This window comes from Saccoglossus kowalevskii, chromosome 4, assembly GCF_978046115.1.
Source record: "Saccoglossus kowalevskii chromosome 4, keSacKowa6.1, whole genome shotgun sequence".
Classification (NCBI taxonomy): domain Eukaryota; kingdom Metazoa; phylum Hemichordata; class Enteropneusta; family Harrimaniidae; genus Saccoglossus; species Saccoglossus kowalevskii.
The window spans coordinates 14,608,437-14,631,801 of NC_140644.1; the positions used below are offsets into that span (position 1 = coordinate 14,608,437).

General features: G+C 36.2%; 1 protein-coding gene across 2 annotated transcripts in view; it reads right to left on the reverse strand.

The window, feature by feature from the left end:
* LOC146746641 (uncharacterized) overlaps positions 1-21,786 on the reverse strand; it is a 32,840-nt gene extending 11,054 nt beyond the window's left edge. For both annotated transcript variants that reach the window (XM_085498508.1, XM_085498507.1), the window contains exons 1-9: positions 21,623-21,786; positions 20,289-20,429; positions 12,134-12,280; positions 11,073-11,215; positions 10,780-10,887; positions 10,283-10,460; positions 2,311-2,453; positions 2,013-2,120; positions 1,450-1,621 (exon numbers count right to left, since the gene is read on the reverse strand). In XM_085498508.1, the coding sequence (XP_085354634.1) occupies positions 1,450-1,621; positions 2,013-2,120; positions 2,311-2,453; positions 10,283-10,460; positions 10,780-10,887; positions 11,073-11,215; positions 12,134-12,280; positions 20,289-20,379 (1,090 nt within the window). In that variant the 5' untranslated portion in view covers positions 20,380-20,429; positions 21,623-21,786. The remainder of the gene's footprint in view (positions 1-1,449; positions 1,622-2,012; positions 2,121-2,310; positions 2,454-10,282; positions 10,461-10,779; positions 10,888-11,072; positions 11,216-12,133; positions 12,281-20,288; positions 20,430-21,622) is intronic.
* Between the last annotated feature and the right edge of the window lie 1,579 nt (positions 21,787-23,365).

The following is a 23,365-nucleotide window of genomic DNA, read 5'->3' on the forward strand; positions in this document are numbered from 1 at the left end:
AAGATATAATATCCAAGAATCAACACACACCAACAATTATATCTCAAAAGTGAATATTCGTGGTGTATTTTTTGTCTAACCGGACCATAAATGAAAATTTGTTAGTACTCTAATTATCCAAATATATTTTAGTATAAGGTAGTAATTATGCGTCAGCATAGTCTGTGTTAATGCTGGGCAGCGATGCTTCAATCTTAATCCCTCACACATGACTTACGCAACGCACGCCAGTTGTAATCCCCCGCACATGACATCAACGTGTGCCCCCCATTCACAGGCACGCGACCTTCCATCTTGTGCACGCCTCGCCCGTCCTATTACCATTCACATGCATATTCTAAGCTCGTACTCGCGTGACGGTCATTCGCCTAATCTCACTTGTCATGCAATCGTCAAGCTTTCCTGTATCCTGCTTTGCCTTAGCATAGTCATTCCACAGCTTCAGATGAGGGACAGCGACAACCGCAGCAGAAGAAAATGTGCCAGATTGGTTAATCAAAACTCTAGGAAGATGGCGATGCGATGCACACCAAGTATATATCGACACACCTTCGTCAACGCTACAAGCCGTACCTCGCATCCTCTGCGGACATTCATCTTAGGCGCCTCCTCCTGTTACCTTGTGGATTTTCAACCCCACGTGTCTCTCCCGCTGGCATTTCGTTTGCCACATCTACGTACTTGTGTTATGCCGTGGTGCTACCTTTGACCATCCAACTTTGTACTTGCTCGTTATTACCTCATTTCATTTTTTACATGAACTATATTTCGCTTTGGACATTTACCTTGACATGTTTGTATCATTTATTTCACTTTCAGTCGTGACCACCACCTCTCGCATTTTATATATCACGAGCAACATCACAGTTATGTACTTTAATGATCGACGGTCGGGTGGTGACCCCTGCGTTGACTGGCCTCGATCAAGTATCATGCTAATCTCTCCATGATGTGAATCAAATCTGCGACTCGCATCACGGAGCAGGTTTCGGCGACGACGCTTGACCGTGGCTCACACCCCTTCTGCTCTCAGCCAAGACTTGGTCTCTAGTGTCGTTTCTTAGCATTAATGAACATATAGTGATATGAATTATATACTGTTATTTCGCAAGAGAGAAATTTTCCTGAATTCTGTGAGTCAGTAAGAATCCTGAGTCTCAGTGACTTTTGTCTTCATAAATGCTATAAAATCATCCATCAAGCAAATTCTCAGTAGCCAAAATTAAATGGTTTACAAAATGTAATTTCTTATCCTATTATTGTTTAACAAGACTTTTCAACTTTTATAAAATATCATTAGGGGTTTCATTTCATTCAATGCAAGAGCTCTTCAAAAGTAAAGCTAAACAGTCTTGTATGTTACTAGCAATGTATTATGGGTAATCAAAAAATACACAGTCTGTAATTTTGTTAGTTTCCTTTTGGTGAAACTTGAATAAACTGACATACCTGCAGGAAATGTTTTATTTTGACCGAACAGGCCACCAGTAGTGCCAGTAGCGGTAGCTCCAAACAATCCTTTACTTGTATCTGTCTGTGTTATGGAGCCACCTGCTCCAAGTAATCCAGCCCCAGTACCTGGACCTTTACGGTTTGCTCCGTAGTCCTCAAGCCTTAATTCCTGACAAGACAAATACATTAATATTTAAAAGAACAGTCCACTGGCAGTGAAATCAGAGTATCTGTCACTAAAACCTACATACCATATTTACTCTATTAGCATGGTAATCGCTTATGTAAATGGAACAGGTGTGTCTATGGTCATTATAAGTAGCATAATAATAATGATGATGATGATCAGGTATGAAATAAAACCTTCTAATAAAGTAAATATTGGACAATCACATTCTACAATGTCGAATTTCTAAACTACGTTGTGCCATAAACAACACGTCTCCTCCTGGTTGAGCATTTGGCTTCATTTGTGAAGAATCACTAAACTTTCATAAATCTACGCTGCACCATTGGCACATCCAGTTTGGAATTTGTTCGTATGACTTAGTATTTCTCACCTCCAAACATTTACTTTCATATTCTTTCATAGCTGTGATACATTGATGTCTTGTGCCGATATTGGAGGAAACACCCCTCTTCTGCATTACATCTGTACCTGTAGGAGGCTGTCAAGAAATATGCAAAACAGTATAAGAATATGACTGTATAAGTTTATGCATAATAAACAAGTAGTTGTCATTGACATAGTCCCTGTTTGTATTATAAACGCACGATATATACATACATATCATACACGGTTCCAGAATGATCCAAACATGGACTAATAAGTAAATAAACGCAGACATGTGTACTTACATTGAATTTTATAGTTGTATCTGTGGGAACATTGACACCAAACCCACCAACAACAAAACGTCCAGCAGTGGGTGTTGTTCCAGTTGGTCCAAATGGTGCTATGGCAGCCGTCTGACAAAACATACCACCAGTTCCTGCTGTACCTGAATGTAATGACAAAAACAAACAAATTAATATACCATTACAGATGAATTGGGGTAGCCACAGAAAGTTACAAGTGAACGATTGAAAATATTCTTTACTAGTCTTCCATTGCACAACTATGCCGTACGTTAACTGTCATTTATTTGGCAATTGTGAACAAATAATCCTGCATACCAAAATAGAACACAAATGACAAAACATTCCTTTGGACATCTATGTTTTAGCCTTTAATACCAAAAAGGCTTCAGATTACCCCTAACTTAGTCAATAAACTAGACTTGTCATATTTGCATGTTTTTAGAAGTGCACACATGACTGTATAATGATTACATGTGGTATAACTAGCTTGTGATATAGATGTATGTTTGATTATATTACCTGAACTCAATGAATTGAAGATGAAGTTCATAAGGCGTTAAACTTGCACTCTGAGATCATTCAGAATTTCAAGTTTTATTGGAGAACCATAGATCATTATGTGTTTATTTGTCTGTATTGGTCGACACAAATTGCAGGAAACTTTCAAGTGTCAATGAATTTCAATGCATCTAAATATTGGTGACTTGAACTTCTTATTTTATTTTTTGTTAGTTTGTTTGTTTGTTTGAATTTCCTTTTGCCAACAATTTAGAATAGTGTTCCAATGTGCATGGAGGTTCACTTCTGTTCCAAATTGAAAAAAAATGGGCAAATCGGGAAAATGCTTTGAATATATTCATCTATATCTGTACCATCATGTATGTCACACAATAGTACTACCACGCCAATAAAACTATTTGAATAATCATGTACCTTCACAATTAGCACCAAAGCCTTCACCACTGGCAGTAGATGTGGATGGTGTGGCAAACCAACCTGTTGTACACGTGGTGCTAATAGCATACCGTTTAGTTCACAAATGACTAACTTCAAAATGGAACAAAATTCAAAATATGAAATTTGGAAAAAAATAGAATGAATATGTGTTGCAGGTGTCAATCAGGCGTCAAAACACGAGAGCAGCTCCTGGACTTTCCCAAAAAGCGTTACAGTACTGCTACAGGGTGTTAGTTCACTAGAGTCTGCTTAGCATCTGATCACTTGCTCAATTAAAACAGGTGGTATCAATTACAACTTCCTGCCATTGCATATAATGACTTTGAATGTGTACACTTAAGCTAAATAAGTACTACCAACACCATATACTTAAATAACTAATTGTATGCATGACCAATATGGCGACCATGGGCAAAGACATTGTTATGCAAATTAGCTACAGTTAAAAATTTGAGTTTTCTCCTCGATATCTACGTGAATTTGAACCAAACTGTTATCAGCAAGACTCAGAATACGACTGTGACAGCCACTGAAACACAATTGAAAGCAAATGAACACGTCAAGCAAAAAAAATTTTTCGAGTCCTGGTGTAAAATGGAGACACATACCATTTTGACTTTTGAGGGGAATGGAAATCAGTTGATTTGAGGGTGTCACAATAAGCAAGAGATTAAATCGTTTTATGCTACGAAAAAATGCAGACCTTGAACGTACTTTTTGGACTTTAGTACAACTTCATTTTTGTTTGATTACCTCAGGTTTTTAGGTTCATGCAAGAGACAGAGCACATACCTAAGCGGCCGTCCCCCAGCAAATAATGAAGCAAAGGCATTTTCGATGTCGAAATCGCGAAACTCACTTTTTTTACGCAAACTGGGAAGTTCGAATTAATAAACGAAGTACAGGAGGACCAAGATAAAATATCCAAGAATCAACACATACCATAAATTATATTTCAAAAATGAATATTCGTGGTGTATTTTAAGTCTAACCGGACCATAAGTGAAAATTTGTTAGTACTCTAATTATCCAAATATATTTTAGTATAAGGTAGTAATTATGCGTCAGCCTGGTCCGTGTTAATGCTGGGCAACGATGTTTCAGTCTTAATCCCTCACACATGACTTACGCAACGCACGCCATTTGTAATCCCCCGCACATGACATCAACGTGTGCCCCCATTCATAGGCACACGACCTTCCATCTTGTGCACGCCTCGCCCGTGCTATTACCCTTCACATGCATATTCTAAGCTCGTACTCGAGTGGCGGTCATTCGCCTAATCTCACTTGCCATGCAATCGTCAAGCTTTCCTGTATCCTGCTTTGCCTTAGCATATAGTCATTCCACAGCTTCAGATGAGGGACAACGACAACCGCAGCAGAAGCGAACGTGCCAGATTGGTTAATCAAGACTCTAGGAAGATGGCGATGCGATGCATACCAAGTATATATCGACACACCTTCGTCAACGCTACAAGCCATACCTCGCATCCTCTGCGGACATTCATCTTAGGCGCCCCCTCCTGTTACCTTGTGGATTCTCAGTAAGCAAATAACACCGAATAAACGGCAAGGTAAAGACTATGTCTAATTATAGTAAATACGTACTGCGTGCGTGACTCGAATTTGCTTACTTTACTTCCTATGTCGACAGCAACTATGAGTTTAAAAATTATTTCTCAGTACTTATTCACTGTTAAAATGCTGTACCGTTACTTTCACCATCCTACTACAGCCAGATCTGAAGGCCTTTGCCGCATTCTGGCCATGCTGTGTGGCGCGTATCGCGTGGACGGGTTTCACGTTCTCTGCACGTAATAAGCTCGGTTATTAAGCATCCTTTTTTGGGGATGCCCGGTGGCCGAGGGGAAGACGTGTAGTGGCGTGAAGCTAGGCGATTAGGTGCCGTACGCGAGCGCCGGTTCGAGTCACGCACGCAGTACGTATTTACTATAATTAGACATAGTCTTTACCTTGCCGTTTATTCGGTGTTATTTGCTTACTTTACTTCCTATGTCGACAGCAACTATGAGTTTAAAAATTATTTCTCAGTACTTATTGTGGATTCTCAACCCCACATGACTCCCCCGCTGGCATTTCGTTTGCCACATCTACGTACTTGTGTTATGCCATGGTGCTACCTTTGACCATCCAACTTTGTACTTGCTCGTTATTACCTAATTTCATTTTTTACATGAACTATATTTCGCTTTGGACATTTACCTTGACATGTTTGTATCATTTATTTCACTTTCAGTCGTGACCACCACCTCTCGCATTTTATATATCACGAGCAACATCACAGTTATGTACTTTAATGATCAACGGTCGGGTGGTGACCCCTGCGTTGACTGGCCTCGATCAAGTATCATGCCAATCTCTCCATGATATGAATCAAATCTGCGACTCACATCACGGAGCAGGTTTCGGCGACCATGCTTGACCGTGGCTCACACCCCTTCTGCTCTCAGCCAAGACTTGGTCTCTAGTGTCGTTTCTTAGCATTAATGAACATATAGTGATATGAATTATATACTGTTATTTCGCAAGAGAGAAATTTTCCTGAATTCTGTGAGTCAGTAAGAATCCCGAGTGTCAGTGACTTTTGCCTTCCTACATGCTATAAAATCATCCATCAAGAAAATTCCCAGCAGCCAAAATTAAATGGTTTACAAAATGTAATTTCTTATTACCAAACGCTTCAGCGTGGTATTAAGATTTTGTTTTCAGGCTTGGGTGGTACCAAGGTGGAAAATGGTTGCACATATGGGGGGTAATTCCTGGAATTGCAATAGAGAGGGTTCAGGCCGAAATACATATATAGAGTGTTTCCATGTTTCGTCTGATATTTCTGTGGTATTCTGCTGCTGTAAATAATGCAAGATTTGTTCCGAAATTCAGTGTGTTGTGTGCACTCCAGGGTTATCCGTTTTTTTGCTCAAAACACCCCTATTTTTTAATGGCAGAGTCGAATAGTTTCACTCCCACTGGGAAATCTGCATTGTTACTTGAATGAGAGCTAACTAAACACATTTTCCAGACCGGCGAAAGTGTATGCAACAGCCAATTTTAACAGCCTGTCACGTGATTTTAGTCTGAATGTCAACATCAAAAGAGGCTATCCATTTACGCAGGTATAACTGGGAATAGAATATGTGAGGGATTGTATCAACAGAGATGTGTATAATGAAAAGTAACATCTATCCTTCTTTTGCATCGCTGAGCATTTCTGTTTTAGTATACTGGTTTGAAAATGTTGAATTTGCTTGATTTGCAATGTGTTTTTTTACTGAAACTCCCCTATTGATCGAATCCCGGGTTTGAAAGAGAACGACACACCACGTGATTCGTTTGAATACAATGGTGAAGGCACGCAAGCATGACTTACGTTGTCAGCAGTAGTCGCTGAGCTTCACCCTACAACTTCACTTGTGATGTTGCTTGTTAGCCGTGGATTGAATTAATCTTGATTACCGGTTAAAATGTTGCTTATTTGGCGTTGGTGATCTTTATTTGGAACTGGGTAACGTCGCCAGCAGAAACCTCCTGGGATTTTGATGTTGATGGTTGCGCCTCCATGGCAATCGCTAATTTTACTGCGGGTGGATCTTCCAAGAGCCCTTCGGGGTTTATAAAACTCATTCAACATACATTAAGTTCTCTCAATCGTAGTAGTCCATGTGATGTACACCTAATATGCCAAATATGTTGCTGAACGATTTTGCCAATGAAAACAAGGCAGTTGGCGATCCACTCCACTAAAAAAAAACTAGCAATATGTTTTCGGCTGTTGCCATGGTAGGACATGAACGTGAAGCTAACGTCGGTTTATAACTAAAACCGGGCACCGTATACAAAGTTCGCAAAAAAAACATTCAGTCCTTAGAAGTCATTTTATTTTATTTTATTGCTAGGACGTATGCTGTTGTTAGGGATTGGTCAGTTACTTCGGCCTGGGGGTGGATCAGTAGGGGGGTTACCCTGTTTTTGATTTTGCGAATGGGGGGGGTCACCCTGTTTTCCACAATTCACACACGCGCTTATGCATATATTTTTTTAAATTTTATTTCAGAACAATAGATTAAAAAGTTAATCGTACAAATGTGTTCTTAATAATAACTATTACCCATATTGCCTATAAATTTGTTGATGCAAAAAATGTTATAGGCTAAATATTTTGGGGTTGAAGTTGACAAATAACTAACAGATTATGCAATGCGGCAGGGCCCCATGCAATTATACAGTTAAATTTTGAACACATCCCAAGTCCATGTGATATCAGATTATTTTATTTAAAGTCTGAAGTCACCATTGTATAAGATATTTACTGGATTTATCCAATTGTAGCTGGAGACGGAAAAACACAGCAATTAGTACAAAGAGCAGTGACAATTTTTGTTCTGCAAATCAAAAAAGGTTAAATGGATTCATGTATATAAATAAATAGTTTTTTTGTTTTTTTAACTTTTAAATATGCATATTTTGCTCTGTAAAATACCAAAATCCAACACAAATTTATACAAAAATCAAAGTGTTCTTTGTTTTCATAAGCACAGACTGTGCTTCAGGTGTAAAGCTTTCCTGGTCTATAAGATATAAAAGATATATTAAATCCAAATTAGTTTTCAAACCGCCTAGATTCAAATCCTCTTTTCCTATCTTATAAGGGCGTTTATCAAGCGAGTACTCCACAGCTTTGTTTTTGTTTACTATCTTTAGCAACATAGATTTCCCTACTTCCTGCAGCCTTTTCTGTAGTCGTTTTTTGGCTTTATGCTTCCCCTCCCCTCCTAAGGTGACTGGTCTATTAAATGCAAACACTAAAAATTACGGCAAACCACGATATTTTCAATGCACATCATACATTTTGTAATCATGTCAGAGCCAAAACTGTTAATATTTCTTTGTTTTTCGGGGTGGTCAGCATGTTTTAAAATATAATGTTAGGGGGTCGCCCACTTTTTTTTGTTGATAGGGGTGGGTCAACTGAGATTTACAGCTGACAAAATGGAATCTGCCGCCCCCAGGCCAGAGTAACTGAACAATCCCTTAAATTTATTATTTCCAACCGACAGTATTTTCTAGATTGCAGGCAGCATTTACAGTTCATTCAAAGTTCAAAGTTGCGTCGGGATTACGTTGATACAGTGTAACAATGTCGGCGTCGGTGATCTCTTACCGGTGTGCAACGTAGCCAAAATAAAAGGCATGAATACAAGACTAGTGGGAGGTAACAAATTTGGGGTCGAAAGTATTCAAAAAACAGTTTTTGGCTGTTGCCATGGTAGCTGTGGACCAGGATTGTGTTGCCAATTAGTGACGGTACGACCTGCCTGTCAATTATAAACAAAATTAGCCAAGCCAAAAAAAGTCTCAGTAAATTGTTGCCCACACTCAAGCGGATTAGAATGAGCTACGTCCATACATTTGGCGTGGAGGTATTAAAAAATCCAGTTGTTGGCTGTTTCCATGGAAATGGTGGTCAGAATTTGTTTTCAGATTTTACCAATAGTAACTTTGTGCCCACACTCAAGCTGAGCAAAATGAGCTATGTCTGAGGTGTTGTATCCAAAATTTGTAGGAGATACATTTCCTGATAACTAGGGTGAAGGTGTGACCTACCTGCTAAGTTTGAGCGAAATCGGCCAAGCCAAACAAATCACAGAAGAATTAATACGTGAAAACACTAGAAACCACACACACACACAGATACACAAAATTAAAGTGATTTTAAGGGCAATCCAAGTGGAGCGAATCGCCAGTACCATGTTCATTTGCATATTGACCGTGAAAATACCAAAAACATCATTGCATGGGTGATATGCAAATTAGTTTTAGTCAAAATAAGTTACTGCTTAGAAGTACCATTACTGTTGTTCAAATTTCATTTCACTCGGCAAATATATTCATGTACCCAAACGTAAAGTATTGTACTTCTAAATATTGTTTATTTCTGCTATGTTTCGAAAAACGCTACTCTTGAACGGACTACTTTATTCGCTCTCAGACCTCATTTGCATATGGGGTGTGGAAGTACCGATTTTGATTTCAGGGACGAATCAAAATAAACTGCAGTATATATGTAATAATGTGGAATACTTCCTTTCACTGTGAACATTTTTCCGCTAAAATAAATTCCAGTGAAAATGCCATTTCCCTCATACTCTATTGAGACTTGACACAGCACAGTGAAAATTTGATTCACACCGTATGCTTGAAAACTTTTCATCGAAAATAAATTAAGTGAAATTCTGTGTGATTTCATGAGAGTTGAAAATGAAAAAAATATATGACACCCAACCCTACCACTCCACACACAATGTAACCACACCTCAAAAACATCCTTTCACCAGTGTATTCTATTTGAATTCAGGAGAAATTTAAATAAACAAATTATATGACAACGAACTTAATTATAATTTCAACCTCTAGTTCAGCACTGATTAAATAAACTACCTCGTCTTTATGCCAACTTGAAGTTATTCAATGCCTACACCAGTGACTTCAAAATCTATGTTTCAATTCCAGGAATTTCACTTGCTATTAATTGTATGGGAGTGCCAGTCTTTTATTTTCTATTGTAATGTCAATTTCTTGTGATTACTCGGAAAATGAAGCTGTAACCACAGACCACAGTGCTGCAACTAAATCCTGGTATAAGCACCGGTTAGGCAGTCTTGAACTATGCATGTGAAGCCAGCTGAGAGGTATATCCAATCCTATAGATTTCTCATTGTTTGGTAACTATTTGCTGCAAATGCAACAAAAATCAATATAAAAATATTACCCACACAGCATTCTACAGGTTACTTGTCCTATTATTGTTTAACAAGACTTTTCAACTTTTATAAAATATCATTAGGGGTTTCATTTCATTCAATGCAAGAGCTCTTCAAAGGTAAAGCTAAACAGTCTTGTATGTTACTAGCAATGTATTATGGGTAATAAAAAAATACACAGTCTGTAAATTTTTAGTTTCCTTTTGGTGAAACTTGAATAAACTGACATACCTGCAGGAAATGTTTTATTTTGACCGACAAAGCCACCAGTAGTGCCAATAGCGGTAGCTCCAAACAATCCTTTACTTGTATCTGTCTGTGTTCTGGAGCCACCTGCTCCAAGTAATCCAGACTCCTTCACCAAAAAGAAACTTTTACGGTTTGCTCCGTAGTGCTCAAGTCTCAATTCCTGACAAGTAAGATACAATACTATTCAAAAGTATCTATCACTAAAACCTACATACCATAATTACTCTATTAGCATGGTAATCGCTTATGTAAATGGAAAAGATGTGTCAATGGTCAATATAAGTAGCATAATAATAATAATAATCAGGTATGAAATAAAACCTTCTAATAAAGTAAATATGGTCAATCACATTTTACAATGTTGAATTTCTAAACAACGTTGGCTTCATCCGTGAAGAATCACTACACTTTCATAAATCCACGCTGCATCATTGGCACACTTAGTTTGGAATTTGTTTGTATGACTTAGTTTTTCTTACCTCCAAACATTTACTTTCATATTCTTTCATAGCTGTGATACATTGATGTCTTGTGTTGATATTGGAGGAAACACCCCTCTTCTGCATTATATCTGTAACCATAGGAGGCTGTCAAGAAATATGCAAAACAGTATAAGAATATGTATCAGGTTATGCATAATAAACAATTAGTTGTCAATGACATAATCCCTGTTTGTATTGAAAACGCACGATTTATACATACATATCATACTCGGTTCCGGAATGATCCAAACATTAATTAATAAGTAAATAAATGCAGACTGTGTACTTACATTGAATTTTATAGTTGTACCTGTGGGAACATTGGCATCAAACCCACCAGCACCAAAAAGTCCAGCAGTGGGTGTTGTTCTAGTTTGTCCAAATGGTGCTGTGGCAGCCGTCTGACCAAATAGACCACCACTTCCTGCTGTACCTGAATGTAATGACAACAACAACAAATTATACCATTACAGATGAATTGGGGTAGCCACAGTAAGTTACAAGTGAACGATTGTAAATATAATTTACTTTTACCACTGGTAGAAGAATTCTTTATTAGTCTTGCAACGTACACCTATGCCGTAAGTTAACCTTCATTTATTTGGCAATTGCAACCAAATTACCTCTTTCTGCTAATAACTGAAATTGCTCTTACAATTGCTTAACACTGACCACTTCACAAGTAATACACAGTTAAATTTAGTCCATTGAGTTCCTGCATACTAAAATAGTGAACAAATGACAAAACATTCTTTTGGACACATATGTTTTACCCCTTAATACCAAAAAGGCCTCAGAATACCCCCTAACTTAGTCAATAAACTAGACTTGTGAAATTTGCATGATTTTAGAAGTGCACACATGACTGTATAATGATTACATGTGGTATAACTAACTTGTGATATAGATGTATGTTTGATTATATTAGTTGAACTCAATAAATTGAAGATGAAGTTCATAAGGCATTAAAGTTGCACTCTGAGATCATTCAGAATTTCAAGTTTTATTGGACAACCATAGATCATTGTGTTTATTTGTCTGCATTGGTCGACACAAATTCCGGGAAACTTTCAAGTGTCAATGAATTTCAATGCATCCAAACATTGGTGACTTGAACTTCTTATTTTATTTTGTTACTTTGTTTGTTTGAATTTCATTTTGCCAACAAATTAGAATAGTGTTCCAATGAACGCACAGAGGTTCATGGACGCACAGAGGTTCGCTTCTGTTCCAAATTGCAAAATGGGCATATCGGGAAAATGCTTTGAATATATTCATGTATATTTCTACCATCATCTATGTCATACAATAGTACTAACACACTAATAAAACCATTTGAATAATCATGTACCTTCACAATTAGCACCAAAGCCTTTACCACTGGCAGTAGATGTGAACGGTGTGGCAAACAAACCTGTTGTACCCGTGGTGTCTGAAGTGCCAGCTGTTCTAAACAAACCTGACGATGTGGTTTGACTGCCAAAGGTAAAACCACCACCTAATTAGAACACAACAAACAGCAAATTAAACATGTTATTGAGATCAGCCTAAAGAAGCCATGTCTTCAGAACACTTTTTCAAATACAGTGACTGTAAAACCCTTTCAATTCATGGGATTTGAGCATTTTATGGCATTAGTGAGAACATTTTTTTGTGAATATCACTGTGATTCATCACTATGAATCATATTATTGTTAAAGTCAACTTTTTTCACCATTCGCAAAATTTAACCCTTAAAAATCTGAAAACCAAAAATAAAAGATATCTTTATTTAATCCAAAATTAACAAAGTAATTTACACCTCTGTCGAAAAAAAAACACACAGAACGTGCTCAAAATGTTGTACCAACATTTGTGGCAGAATAATGATGGCATTTAAAGAGTTATGAATCTGAATAAAATATTCGCTGCTACAACATTTTCCAAATTAGGGCCAAGATTGAACTATGCCCATAAGTTTCAACCAAGTATATCATGAGTGAATGTAGGAACATTTTGTGGGTTTTCCCAGATCACTTGATAGTCACAAAAAATGTTTCCCATGAACTGAAATGATTTACAGTTCAACACATAAGACAACACAAACTATAAGTACTGCCAAAGATTTTATTTTTATTTTTAAATATATCCATGAATGACTCAAAATTTCCATTCCATTTACAGTTGTACGCTACATTATTTTCTGAATACGATCTATTATACCACGTGCCATTCGGAACAGAGAAAAACAATAAACACAGTGTTAATTTCATTTCAAACAACTATGGTTATTTCTGGCTTGTACCCTTTGAAAAGACATTTCAAATATGCAAACATGATTTTCATTGTATTCGTTGAACCCATTGTGGTGATGAGCAATGCATTAGAAACTATGTAAATGTTTAGTGCATCCACGTCATGTGACATTGATTGACAACAGTTAATTATTCAAGCTTAGCAGCTTTAGCGGTTCATGTGTTTTAGCATTGTTCGATAGAACCAAACTTTTTTACATTATTTATTGTCATAAATACAACATTGAATCACTGCTGTGATATTCATAGTCACATACATCTACTTTGGTATAACATAATTGATGTATAAATTGCAGTAAACACGATAACACAGAAGCTGGGCTGGAGCTGTTTTCCAGCGAGACTTGCAAGAAGATACTAGTAATCTCTATTCCTTAGAAGCATATAGAACAGAAATGTGTTTCTACCGTATTGGGTCTTGCAAAGGATTAGAGATAGAAATTAACAATAGAGGGAAACTGCAAACCTCTCTCGTTCTCATGCATGTTTTTCCCACTGTGATATGGAAAATAATAAAATATAAATTAGAATGAATGAATGGAAGTCAGATACACTTTCCTACCTAAGATTTTTACAGACAGACGACAGCTTGGAACCCAAAACAATCTTCCCAATGATATTAATTGAAAGTCCAACAATATAACCATTCAAAAAACGTTGCTTGAAAACATGAGAAGTTTACAGTTGCTAATAGCACATATAATCCTTTGCAAAATCCAACATGATAGAAACACATTTCTGCCATATACTCTACTTGGGCCTTCACATTTTTAGCACTATAAAAGTTTGAGTGTTTGAGAGAAAGTCATTGTGACTCTCTAGAGTCCAAGGTAAAGCCACTGTGACTCCTTAGGACCCCAGTGTAAATCACTGTGAATACCTAGGATCCCAGTGAAGATCACAGTGAATAGTTGTTTTACAGATCTCAGTATTTTTTGGATTTCCTACGATGTGTAAAATTCACAAAACTTTAATTGAAACAGTTTACAGTACGTTTGTGTAAATAACATCTTCAATAACATGTATATGAGTTACATATTGAAATTAACCATGGTTAGATAAGATCAGAATCAATCATGTTCAGTTATAATAGGATTAAAAGCAGAAGTGTTGACTTTCCGATCATGCTAATATCGTGTTATGTGCGAGTCAAAGTCAAATAAATCGCATGTCAACAGTGATTTTAGTGATATATGTAATTTGCATGTAATTGAAATTAGAATTTACCATTTAGCTATCTTGTGTGTTGAATTTCAGTTATAATAAATAAGCTAAAATATGAATAAAAATGATCATAATCAATTTCAGTTCAATAAGAACAAAAACTTGATTTCATGCCCTGAAAGGATGACTAGATTTCTCATTGAAACACGATTTTAAAAGCTATGTTTGATTGTTATTTATAAAAACATGAAAGAAGCACTAAGTATCAGATAAAGTTAAACATATTAATTTAATAGGGAATGTGACGCTTGCTACCCAAATGTCCAAAATCATTTATTGGTATGTGGATGGTATTATCATAGTTTATATTTCTGAGCATAACATAAATACATTTTATTAAAACAAATATTATTGACCTGTACTTTGAGGATCCTCATTTGCATGCAAGTATACCCCGTATGCCAGAGGGCATTGCTGCACAACGCAGGTAAATAATTCACCAGATTCGACCCAAAGGAATACACATTACTTCATTACAGATAATCCAGCTTTATTCGTCCAAACGGCCAGCTGAGGTAACTGTCCACTTTTCTTGTTCTCTTCTTGTTACCGAAAAAAATACAAACTCTCTATCTTACAAATCTCTAATCCACTAGTAAATACAATTAGTAAACAATCTATTTATGAAATAACAAAACAGCCAACAAAATCCCGATTGCCATTACCATACCATGCCATTAATTCATACATTTGTAAAAAGGAATAATTTAGAAGTACGCGTTTTACTGCATTCAAAGCATGGCATTTGTATGACTTCCTCTCTTTGTTTGAAGTTTGGTGGCAGTTTTTTTTTTGTTTTTTTTTGTATTTTAATATTTAGGAATTTACATATCTGTGGATAAAGAAGTTATGCTTATATTCCTGTGTAGCTCAAAGTTTTTTTCAAAGTGACATTTCTCAAAACTTTCACACTGATATACTCTTTTCATGTATGTTAGAATACCCTTGAAATTGGGTTTTGTGTCATTCATTTTACTGTGGTAAATATGTTTCCTAACTAACAGGCTAATAAAATTTATTGTCAGCGATTCGCCTGGATCTGATATTATTAAGCACATTCTGCTCGGTGGTGAATTTTGTTTTAATATTTCCCCCAACTTAAAAGTAGGTCTTTCCAAAGTGCAACCACATATTCACATTCATAGAAGATATGTTCCAGGGTTTCTGGATTCTCCTGACAAAATATGCACATCTGTTTCTAGGTTTATTTTATGAAGTTTGTCATTTGTATATAGAATGTTATGTAAAAGCTAAAACTGAAATTCACGTGTTTTGCTGTTGATACTCATTTTTATCATTTTTTTTTATACATTTTACTTAATTCTATTAGGCCCAGTTTCAGCACCTCTTCAAGTTTCTTTTGACTCAGATCACTGGAGGGATGAATCTCCTATCTATTAATTCCTTTTTATATAGGGTTTTGCAATCCCTCCAAGTGGTGTTGGGATTCCAGACACTGATAAGCTTATCTCATCTATGGCATTGTTTTTGTATATTCGATTTTCAGGGAAAGCCAATCCATTTTATTTTATGTAATAGAGACTATTCATTTTATAAGAACATTCTCGTTAAACAAGTCTGAAACTCGTTAATTCCGTTTTCAGCCAATGCTCTATAAAAAAAGTAGGTTTCCCGGCTATTTTTATATTTTCGTTATTCCAAATTATTTGTTTTGTGTTTCTGTAACTCATTTTAGTTTCAGCTTCCCAAATTTAAGTTTTGTTTTATAATTACATTGGAAGATGATACTACCTACTGCTTATAAACAGTTTATAAGGATGTTCATAATGTGTATCCATATATCTTTTAATCCACAGTAGCCTATGTTGCCTTTTGAGGATATTCATGTCTGGAATACCTAAACCGCCCTGGCCCACACACCCTATCATAGCTGTACGTGCATTTCTGTCTTTTCCTTCCCATATAAAATTATACACAGTATTTTGAGCCTCTTGAATAAATTCATTCCAAACTGCAGTATTACTCATAATATAAGTGAACTGGGATATACCAAAAGTTTTAATAATTTGGACTTTGCCAAAAAGAGAAATTGTCCTGCTCCTCCAAGAGTTCAAAATAATTGTCATATTGTCCATATCTTTTTTAACATCTATTTTCCTTTTGGTTGTGAGAAAAGTAAATTGCTGCAATTTTGATAGGAGATGTGGGCCATTTAACCCCGAACAGTTTATCTTGTCTGTCTTTGTGTCTATGTTAATTCTCCGCCCTGAGCATTTCTCAAAATCCCCCAACATGTTAAATAGCACCTCAGCAGATTTTCTGTTTGAAATGAAGCATGACATGTTATCCGCAAATGCTGCTTCTTTAATTTCTTTTCCGGATATGATAATACCTTTCATTTCTTGTTTTAAACAGAAGGGTTTCTAAAACTAAAATGAAGAGCCTCGGAGGGTCTTCTTGTCGGACTCCCCTTTGCCATCCAAAGTACCCCGTACTATATCCGTTATTCGTCACGCAACATACAATGTTTGTATACAATGATTTCACCCACTTTTGAAATTGAAGACCGAATTGAAATTTCTCTAATGCCCTATCAAGATACTCCCAACTGACCGTATCAAAGACCTTTTCAAAATCTACTGCTATTAGCAGGGCCTCCTTACCAGTTTGTTCTATGTAGTAATACACCTCACTAATTAATCTTGCATAATCACTAATATTGCGGCCTTTAACAAAAGCTGCCTGGGTTTCACCAATTAATTCAACGAGAACAGATTCCAAACGCTTCACAAGTCATTTGGATGCCAATTTTGCATCCACATTCATTAGTGAAATTGGCCTCCTGTTTTTCAATAAACGTTTATCTCGTCCAGGTTTTTCTATTAGTGTAATGATACTTTGTTTCTGAGAGGTAAATAATTCTCCCTGCTCAAAGGCCAAATTTAATGAGTTTACAACTTGATTTCTTACCAGTGGCCAATATGCCTTATAAAACTCAACCGTTAAGCCATCGTTTCCTGGGCTTTTATTTTCTTTCATTGACATTAATGTATCAACAATTTCCCTTGAGATTAGAAGTCCCTCACATGCCCGTGAACTTTCTGCCAGCACTGGAATTGCGGTATTATTAAGAAATTTAATGGCCTCTGTCGAATCCTTATTTGAGTAAAGCCTGGAGTAAAAGGATGTTATTTCTGTTAAAATTTTATTTGGTTGTTCTATAGTTTTGTCCCCTTCTACTTTTAATTGTTTGATGCAGGATTTCTTTTTGTTTTAGTTTTTTTCTAAATTCAGAAAATATTTGTAGTTTTTTTGTGTGTTTTTTTTCGTACCACCTAGCCCGTGATCTTATTATAGCACCTTCTACCTTATAATTATCATGCTCTTCTAGTTTCCTTTTCAATTATTTTATATTGCTATAATTTTCTTCATTTTGAGCTGTCACTACACCTTTGTTGAGTATCTTTAAGCTGTTTTTTCCAAGTTTTCAATTTCCTGTTTACAATTTCTTGCTTTTTCTTTAGTGTAATCAATTGTAAGTTGTTTAATCTGGTATTTAATTAAATCCCATAAATGACTTCTATCTATATCTTTAAATTCTTCCTGTCAGTTTTTAATCTTTTCCTTTAATAGGTTCCCATGATACTCTTTATCTTTGGTTAGAGTGGAGTTGAACCTCCACTGAGCAGGACTGGACTGTGTTTCTGACAAGATTTTTTTAAATGCAGCCAAACAGCGGAGTGATCTAAAGCCAATTCTGTTATAATTTCAACTTTTTTAACAATATTTTGCAAAACATCTGAGATTATTAGGTAGTCCAGTCTGCTTTGTTGAATGGTAGGTAGTTTTGTACGCCAAGTAAACTGCTTTTTTTCTCATTTCTTATTCGCCAAATGTCAAATAAGCTAAATTGTTCAGTGTTATCCTCAAAAATGTCTACCGATTTAGTCCAGGTTTGAGGGTTCCCTTGGATCTAGCATCATATTGGTTAATCTAATTTTTAATTTAGTTAAAAATTTGGCATGTGGTGATTTTCTATTGGGTTTAGTAGAATACATTGAAAGTTATCAATTTGAATAATTAGGATTCTCCCATCAGTATCCTGTGTTAGTTTATTAACTTTATCATCATTCCTCTGCTGGTGGTAGTTCCATGTGCATAAATACATTCCCCCTTAAATTGAGAAGACCAGAAAATCTCATCTGAGAAGGTGATATGTGTTTCTTACAAATATGCTATATCAAAATGTTTTTCTTTCATCAAATTAGAAGTTTCCTTTCTCTTATTGTAGTCCCTGAGGCTTCTAACATTGAGATAACTGCTCTTCCATGAGTGCACATGTTTGTACTTGGTTTTACAGGAAATTGCGAAGTTGAATTTTTTAAAGTAACACAAAAAAACAAACAAAACATTGGCCAACGCCAAAGGACACACGATAACTGGAAGAAACAGTATAGTACTGCAGCATGGGACGGTTCCCAGGTACTCAATATGAATATTATTTCATATTTATGTTGCCTATCTAATTGTAAATATTTCCTTGTGGCCCTAATTATAAGTTGTGTAATGTAAATGCCCATGAGTGCTTCATATAATAAAAGTCTTAACTGATAGTTGGCAAGTCTTTTACCATCACGGCCTTCATTTTTCCTCTGTCGTCTTCGATCATGCAAGTCGCCGGTACACGCCACGCTATGTAACACTTTTCCTTTGGGTTTTTACTTTGAAAGTCTTTTTTCTTTCGTTTAGTACACCCCTGCTCACATCGTCGGTCACGAATATTTCCTTTCCTGCATAAGGGTTGTTCCGAAAACATTTAGGAGCAGCGAACAAAATATTTCTGGCAATACTGGCGTCCACGAATCCCACCTTCATAGCCCGTGGTTTCCCTGATGGTTTCCTGATCGAAGTGGCTGCGCTGGTACCCTATGTGCGTGGTGGATGGCCATGCGTTCTCTAATGTCCCTCACTCCCATGTGGATATGATGAATTTTACTATAAACTGGCCACAGGAGTTCTCTTCTCTTTCTATTCCTTCTTCAAAGTTGAAGAAGTTTAGGTTTATTCCTCTCCCTCTGTTTCCCAAATCTTCATTCTTTATTTCTGTTATCTTTATTCTGTTTTCTAGCTTCTTTATTTTGTCCGCCAGTTCTTCTTCGTCGGCTGCTTTGGTCACGTGTTCTAGAATTTTCTCGACTTCGTCGATGCGATCTTTCATCTGGTTTAAATATACCTCAATTTCCAGTCTGAGGACTACCGCTTAACTCTGATCTTCCGCGAGTTCCGTGGCTTTCTCGAGGTCGCCATCTTGGATAATGAGGTCCTGAGACTCCACGAGTTTTTTGTTCAACGTTAGCATCTTGTCAACCTTCCTGTCTGTCGTATGGGTCTCATTTTTCCTATGGTTTTTGCTTTCTTCTTTTGAGGCATTATTTTGTTAAAATACGTAGCTTTTAGTCTAGTTTCCTTTCTTTTTTGCTGGATCCTTCTGCTTCGAAGTTAGTGATTGTGACGCATGCGCAGAACCTTGGTGGCACAGTTTCATTTTGGGTAAAGTTGGAAAATCGGAAACTGTTGACTACGACAGGAAGGGATATAGCTACAACTAGAAATCAATTTTCAATTATACATGATTTACATGGATTTTTCTGATTTCACATCGATGTTGATTAGTTAATAAATACCTTATTCTCATCATTGGTAGTACATATATCAACGTAAATGATACACGTGTGTCATTTATCAAAGTAAAGTTTATGTTAATGATCCTGCAAAAGTAACAAATGTGATTATTGATTTACTATAAAATGTTGTCTCCTCTAATAAACCACCTAAATGTTTGGCAGGTATTTGTAATTAATTAGCTTCTAAAATTTCAACAAATTTTGGTTGTGTTTGGTTATGCAAAATTTCGACTGCCTCAGAATTTTTCTTCTTGAACCAAATGTTCGACACTAACTTAGACTTCAATGAGAACAAACGCCGTTGAAGGAAAAACATTTTGAAATGTTTACAAAGAGCACTTACTTGTGCTAGTTGTTTTTATTCCAGAGGTCTCCGCCAGGTCTCCTATGTTGACAGTCGGTGTGGCAGAAGTTGATGATCCGAAAGAAAACATTTTTGTCTCTATTTTATTACCAAATAAACTGCCTACGCCAATTTTAGCTGCTGTTGAAAGAAAAAAAATCAGTGCTTAATGAATAATAAATGTACAAGTCATTGTTAGTGTCCCCGTTGGAATAAGGGGAAATGTTATTCATGCAAAAAATAATATGGACATAATAATTTAGAGTGAATAATTGGCCGGTCTAGTATCAATAGAAATTAGATCTATTAAATTTTAGAAATTAAACAGGATATGCTATTCAATGCATTTTTTGTATCCAAACTGAATTTCATATGTCCAAGCTCATGTAAAGAGATACAAAACACGAAATTAATCATCATGTATATGTATCTCAACAATTTGTGTATCAATTTTGGATGAAAATCGACAGACCCTGTTCAAAAAAGCAAGATGGATGCATGTATATATATGATGTATGTGCCAAATATGAATGAAAATCGTCCATAAGCCTTCGAGATATAGTATAGTCAAAAGGCAAGATGGCAGCCAGTTGGCAATCTTTGATCTGACTGTAAAACAAAATTGTCATGGACATGTAATCTAAAATGCACAATGTATGTACCAAATTTGGACAAAAAATCATAAACGTATGCACATTTTCCAAAAACAAAATGGCTGCCAGTCGGCCATCATTTTCAAAAACAAAATGGCCATTATCAGTTGGCCATTTGTTATCCAATCGCGCAACAAATCGTCCTAGACATGTATCCTAACATGTATAATGTATGTACCAAATATGAATAAAAACTGACAAAGCATGCTTAAGGTACCACATTTTCAAAAAAAAGGGTGCCAGTGGCCATATGTCCCAGATGAAGTACTGGACAGATAAAAAGAATGAACAGATTTGGTCCACATGGTTCTGAAATATGACTGCAGATGGACAGTCAGATGGTCCCTGTTTCGAAAATACAAAACACCAATATTATCATATACATATAGTACTGACTTGAACCTAGCTCAAATATGCACATATATGCATCACCCCCCCCCCCAATAAACATATGGTTTTTCAGCTATCAGTGGAACAGGCGCACACAGGTTTCTGCACCATATAACAATATTGGTTTGATTTTGGAATTAAATAACTTGATAAAGATGTTGTTATTGTGTGAAATAGTCAAGTCATCTGCATAGAATTAATTGATTGTCTAAATGGCTAGATTTAATGGTTCTTTACAAGAATCTAACAAGGTATTAGGTCAATAATAAATAGGCTAAACAATGAACTTACTACATATCTCTATTTCACACCTTCATTAATATTAAATATTTCTGTCCTTTTATTTTCAATTTTAATTGCTGCATTGGTATTAATATATGAAAATAACACAAAGATTGTCACAACAATACACCTGGTCAGTTCTGTAATAAGGATGTTTATTCCTTTCAACGTTTCACCCTAGAATTAGGGCTTCTTCAGGACAACTGTTGTAAAACAAATAGATACAGTGTGTAAATGATTGTGATTGAAAATGATACAGTGAAAATAACGTGATTACAAGTACAATGTATTTACAAAAATGATAATAATACAAAAACTTGAGATGTAAATTGGCATAACCCATACAGAGGCTGGACACCTATTTATAGGTGTAATAGGTGGCGCTTTTAGATTTACATGTGTTTATAGTTTATAAAGTTTATAAAGTTTACTATTGAATCCTACATTTAATAATTTGTAGAACATACTAAAATCTACATAATAAACGTAAAACTGATTTTTTTATCATATAGTGTCAATCTGCTACGATGCGCGTTTTGTAGGGTTCAGTTAATCGCAGTCCCTCCACACGTAGGGACTGTGATTTAATGCTTAAACGTGGAGGTTTATCGGACAATAACAAACGTAAGGCTGAACTCAAAAATGACTGACCTTTGAGCTCCCTAACCTGACCTTAATATTTTACTAATAGAGGGCGCACTATCAATAAACAATCATGTATTTTAAATAATGACATAATCATATAAGTAGTAAAACGTGTGTTGTTGAAATGAATTGTATGCAATTTCACAAAATTGTTCATGTTTTTTTTTTTTGTTTTTTTTTTTTATTTCAACTTGCGACTCCCCTCCTTATGGTAATGGCATGATCCGGCGCGTTGAGAACATACAGCTGGTTAGCTCACACACGGTTATTTAGTAACCGTGGCTCACTGTTTCACAATTCACGAAACATTATGGCGCCCGGTGCATAATATTTTTAGCAATTCGTTCAAATTCAGACAATCGAATATTACCCGTAAAGCTTGCTATGCTTTTTCTAACTTGTTATCATACTGCAGGCTGAATCTCGTTATGCTCCAGTCAATGTCAACATCGACCCCCTCCCACCTCGGGCGATACGGGACAAATGTGGCGCATTAGACGGGGTTTACCGCCAAACTGTGCCCGTGGAGGTGGGATAATAACCGTGTTTCGTGTCCCGTCATTGCTAGCTGCGCATGCGTATGCGCTCATTGAGTACTCTGTTGATAGCTTAGGCCAGACTTGTTTTATTCCTTGTTTCTCGAGGTTTTATAAGGCAAATTTTTTGAGGAGGGCGGGAAAAAATATTAATTCTTTTTTTCCATAAGATTTGTGTGATTCTCAAAGAACTGTCAGTGAGATCATTGATCGGAGAGAAGAAATGAAATAAAATTGTATTCCATGTATAACCTTGTTTCTCATCTGCGCGAGACTTCGGTACTTTGATCATGATACTGCAACACGAAAATGCAACTTGGATTTGTGAAGATAAAAATAAGTTTTTTTTAGCATTTTTTTGCGCTCACAAGTCGGTGGGCCCGAGAAATTACGCTGAAATAATTTTTTATTTTTATTTCATTTTCGGCTCCTGTTCATTCGGCGGGTTCGCGAAACAAGGGATAATAAAAGTATGGCTTTACTTATTTTACTTTATTAAAAGGGGGGATTAAAATGGTAATATTTACACTAAAAAAAACTAGACTAATAAAACAAAACATTAAGACTAAAG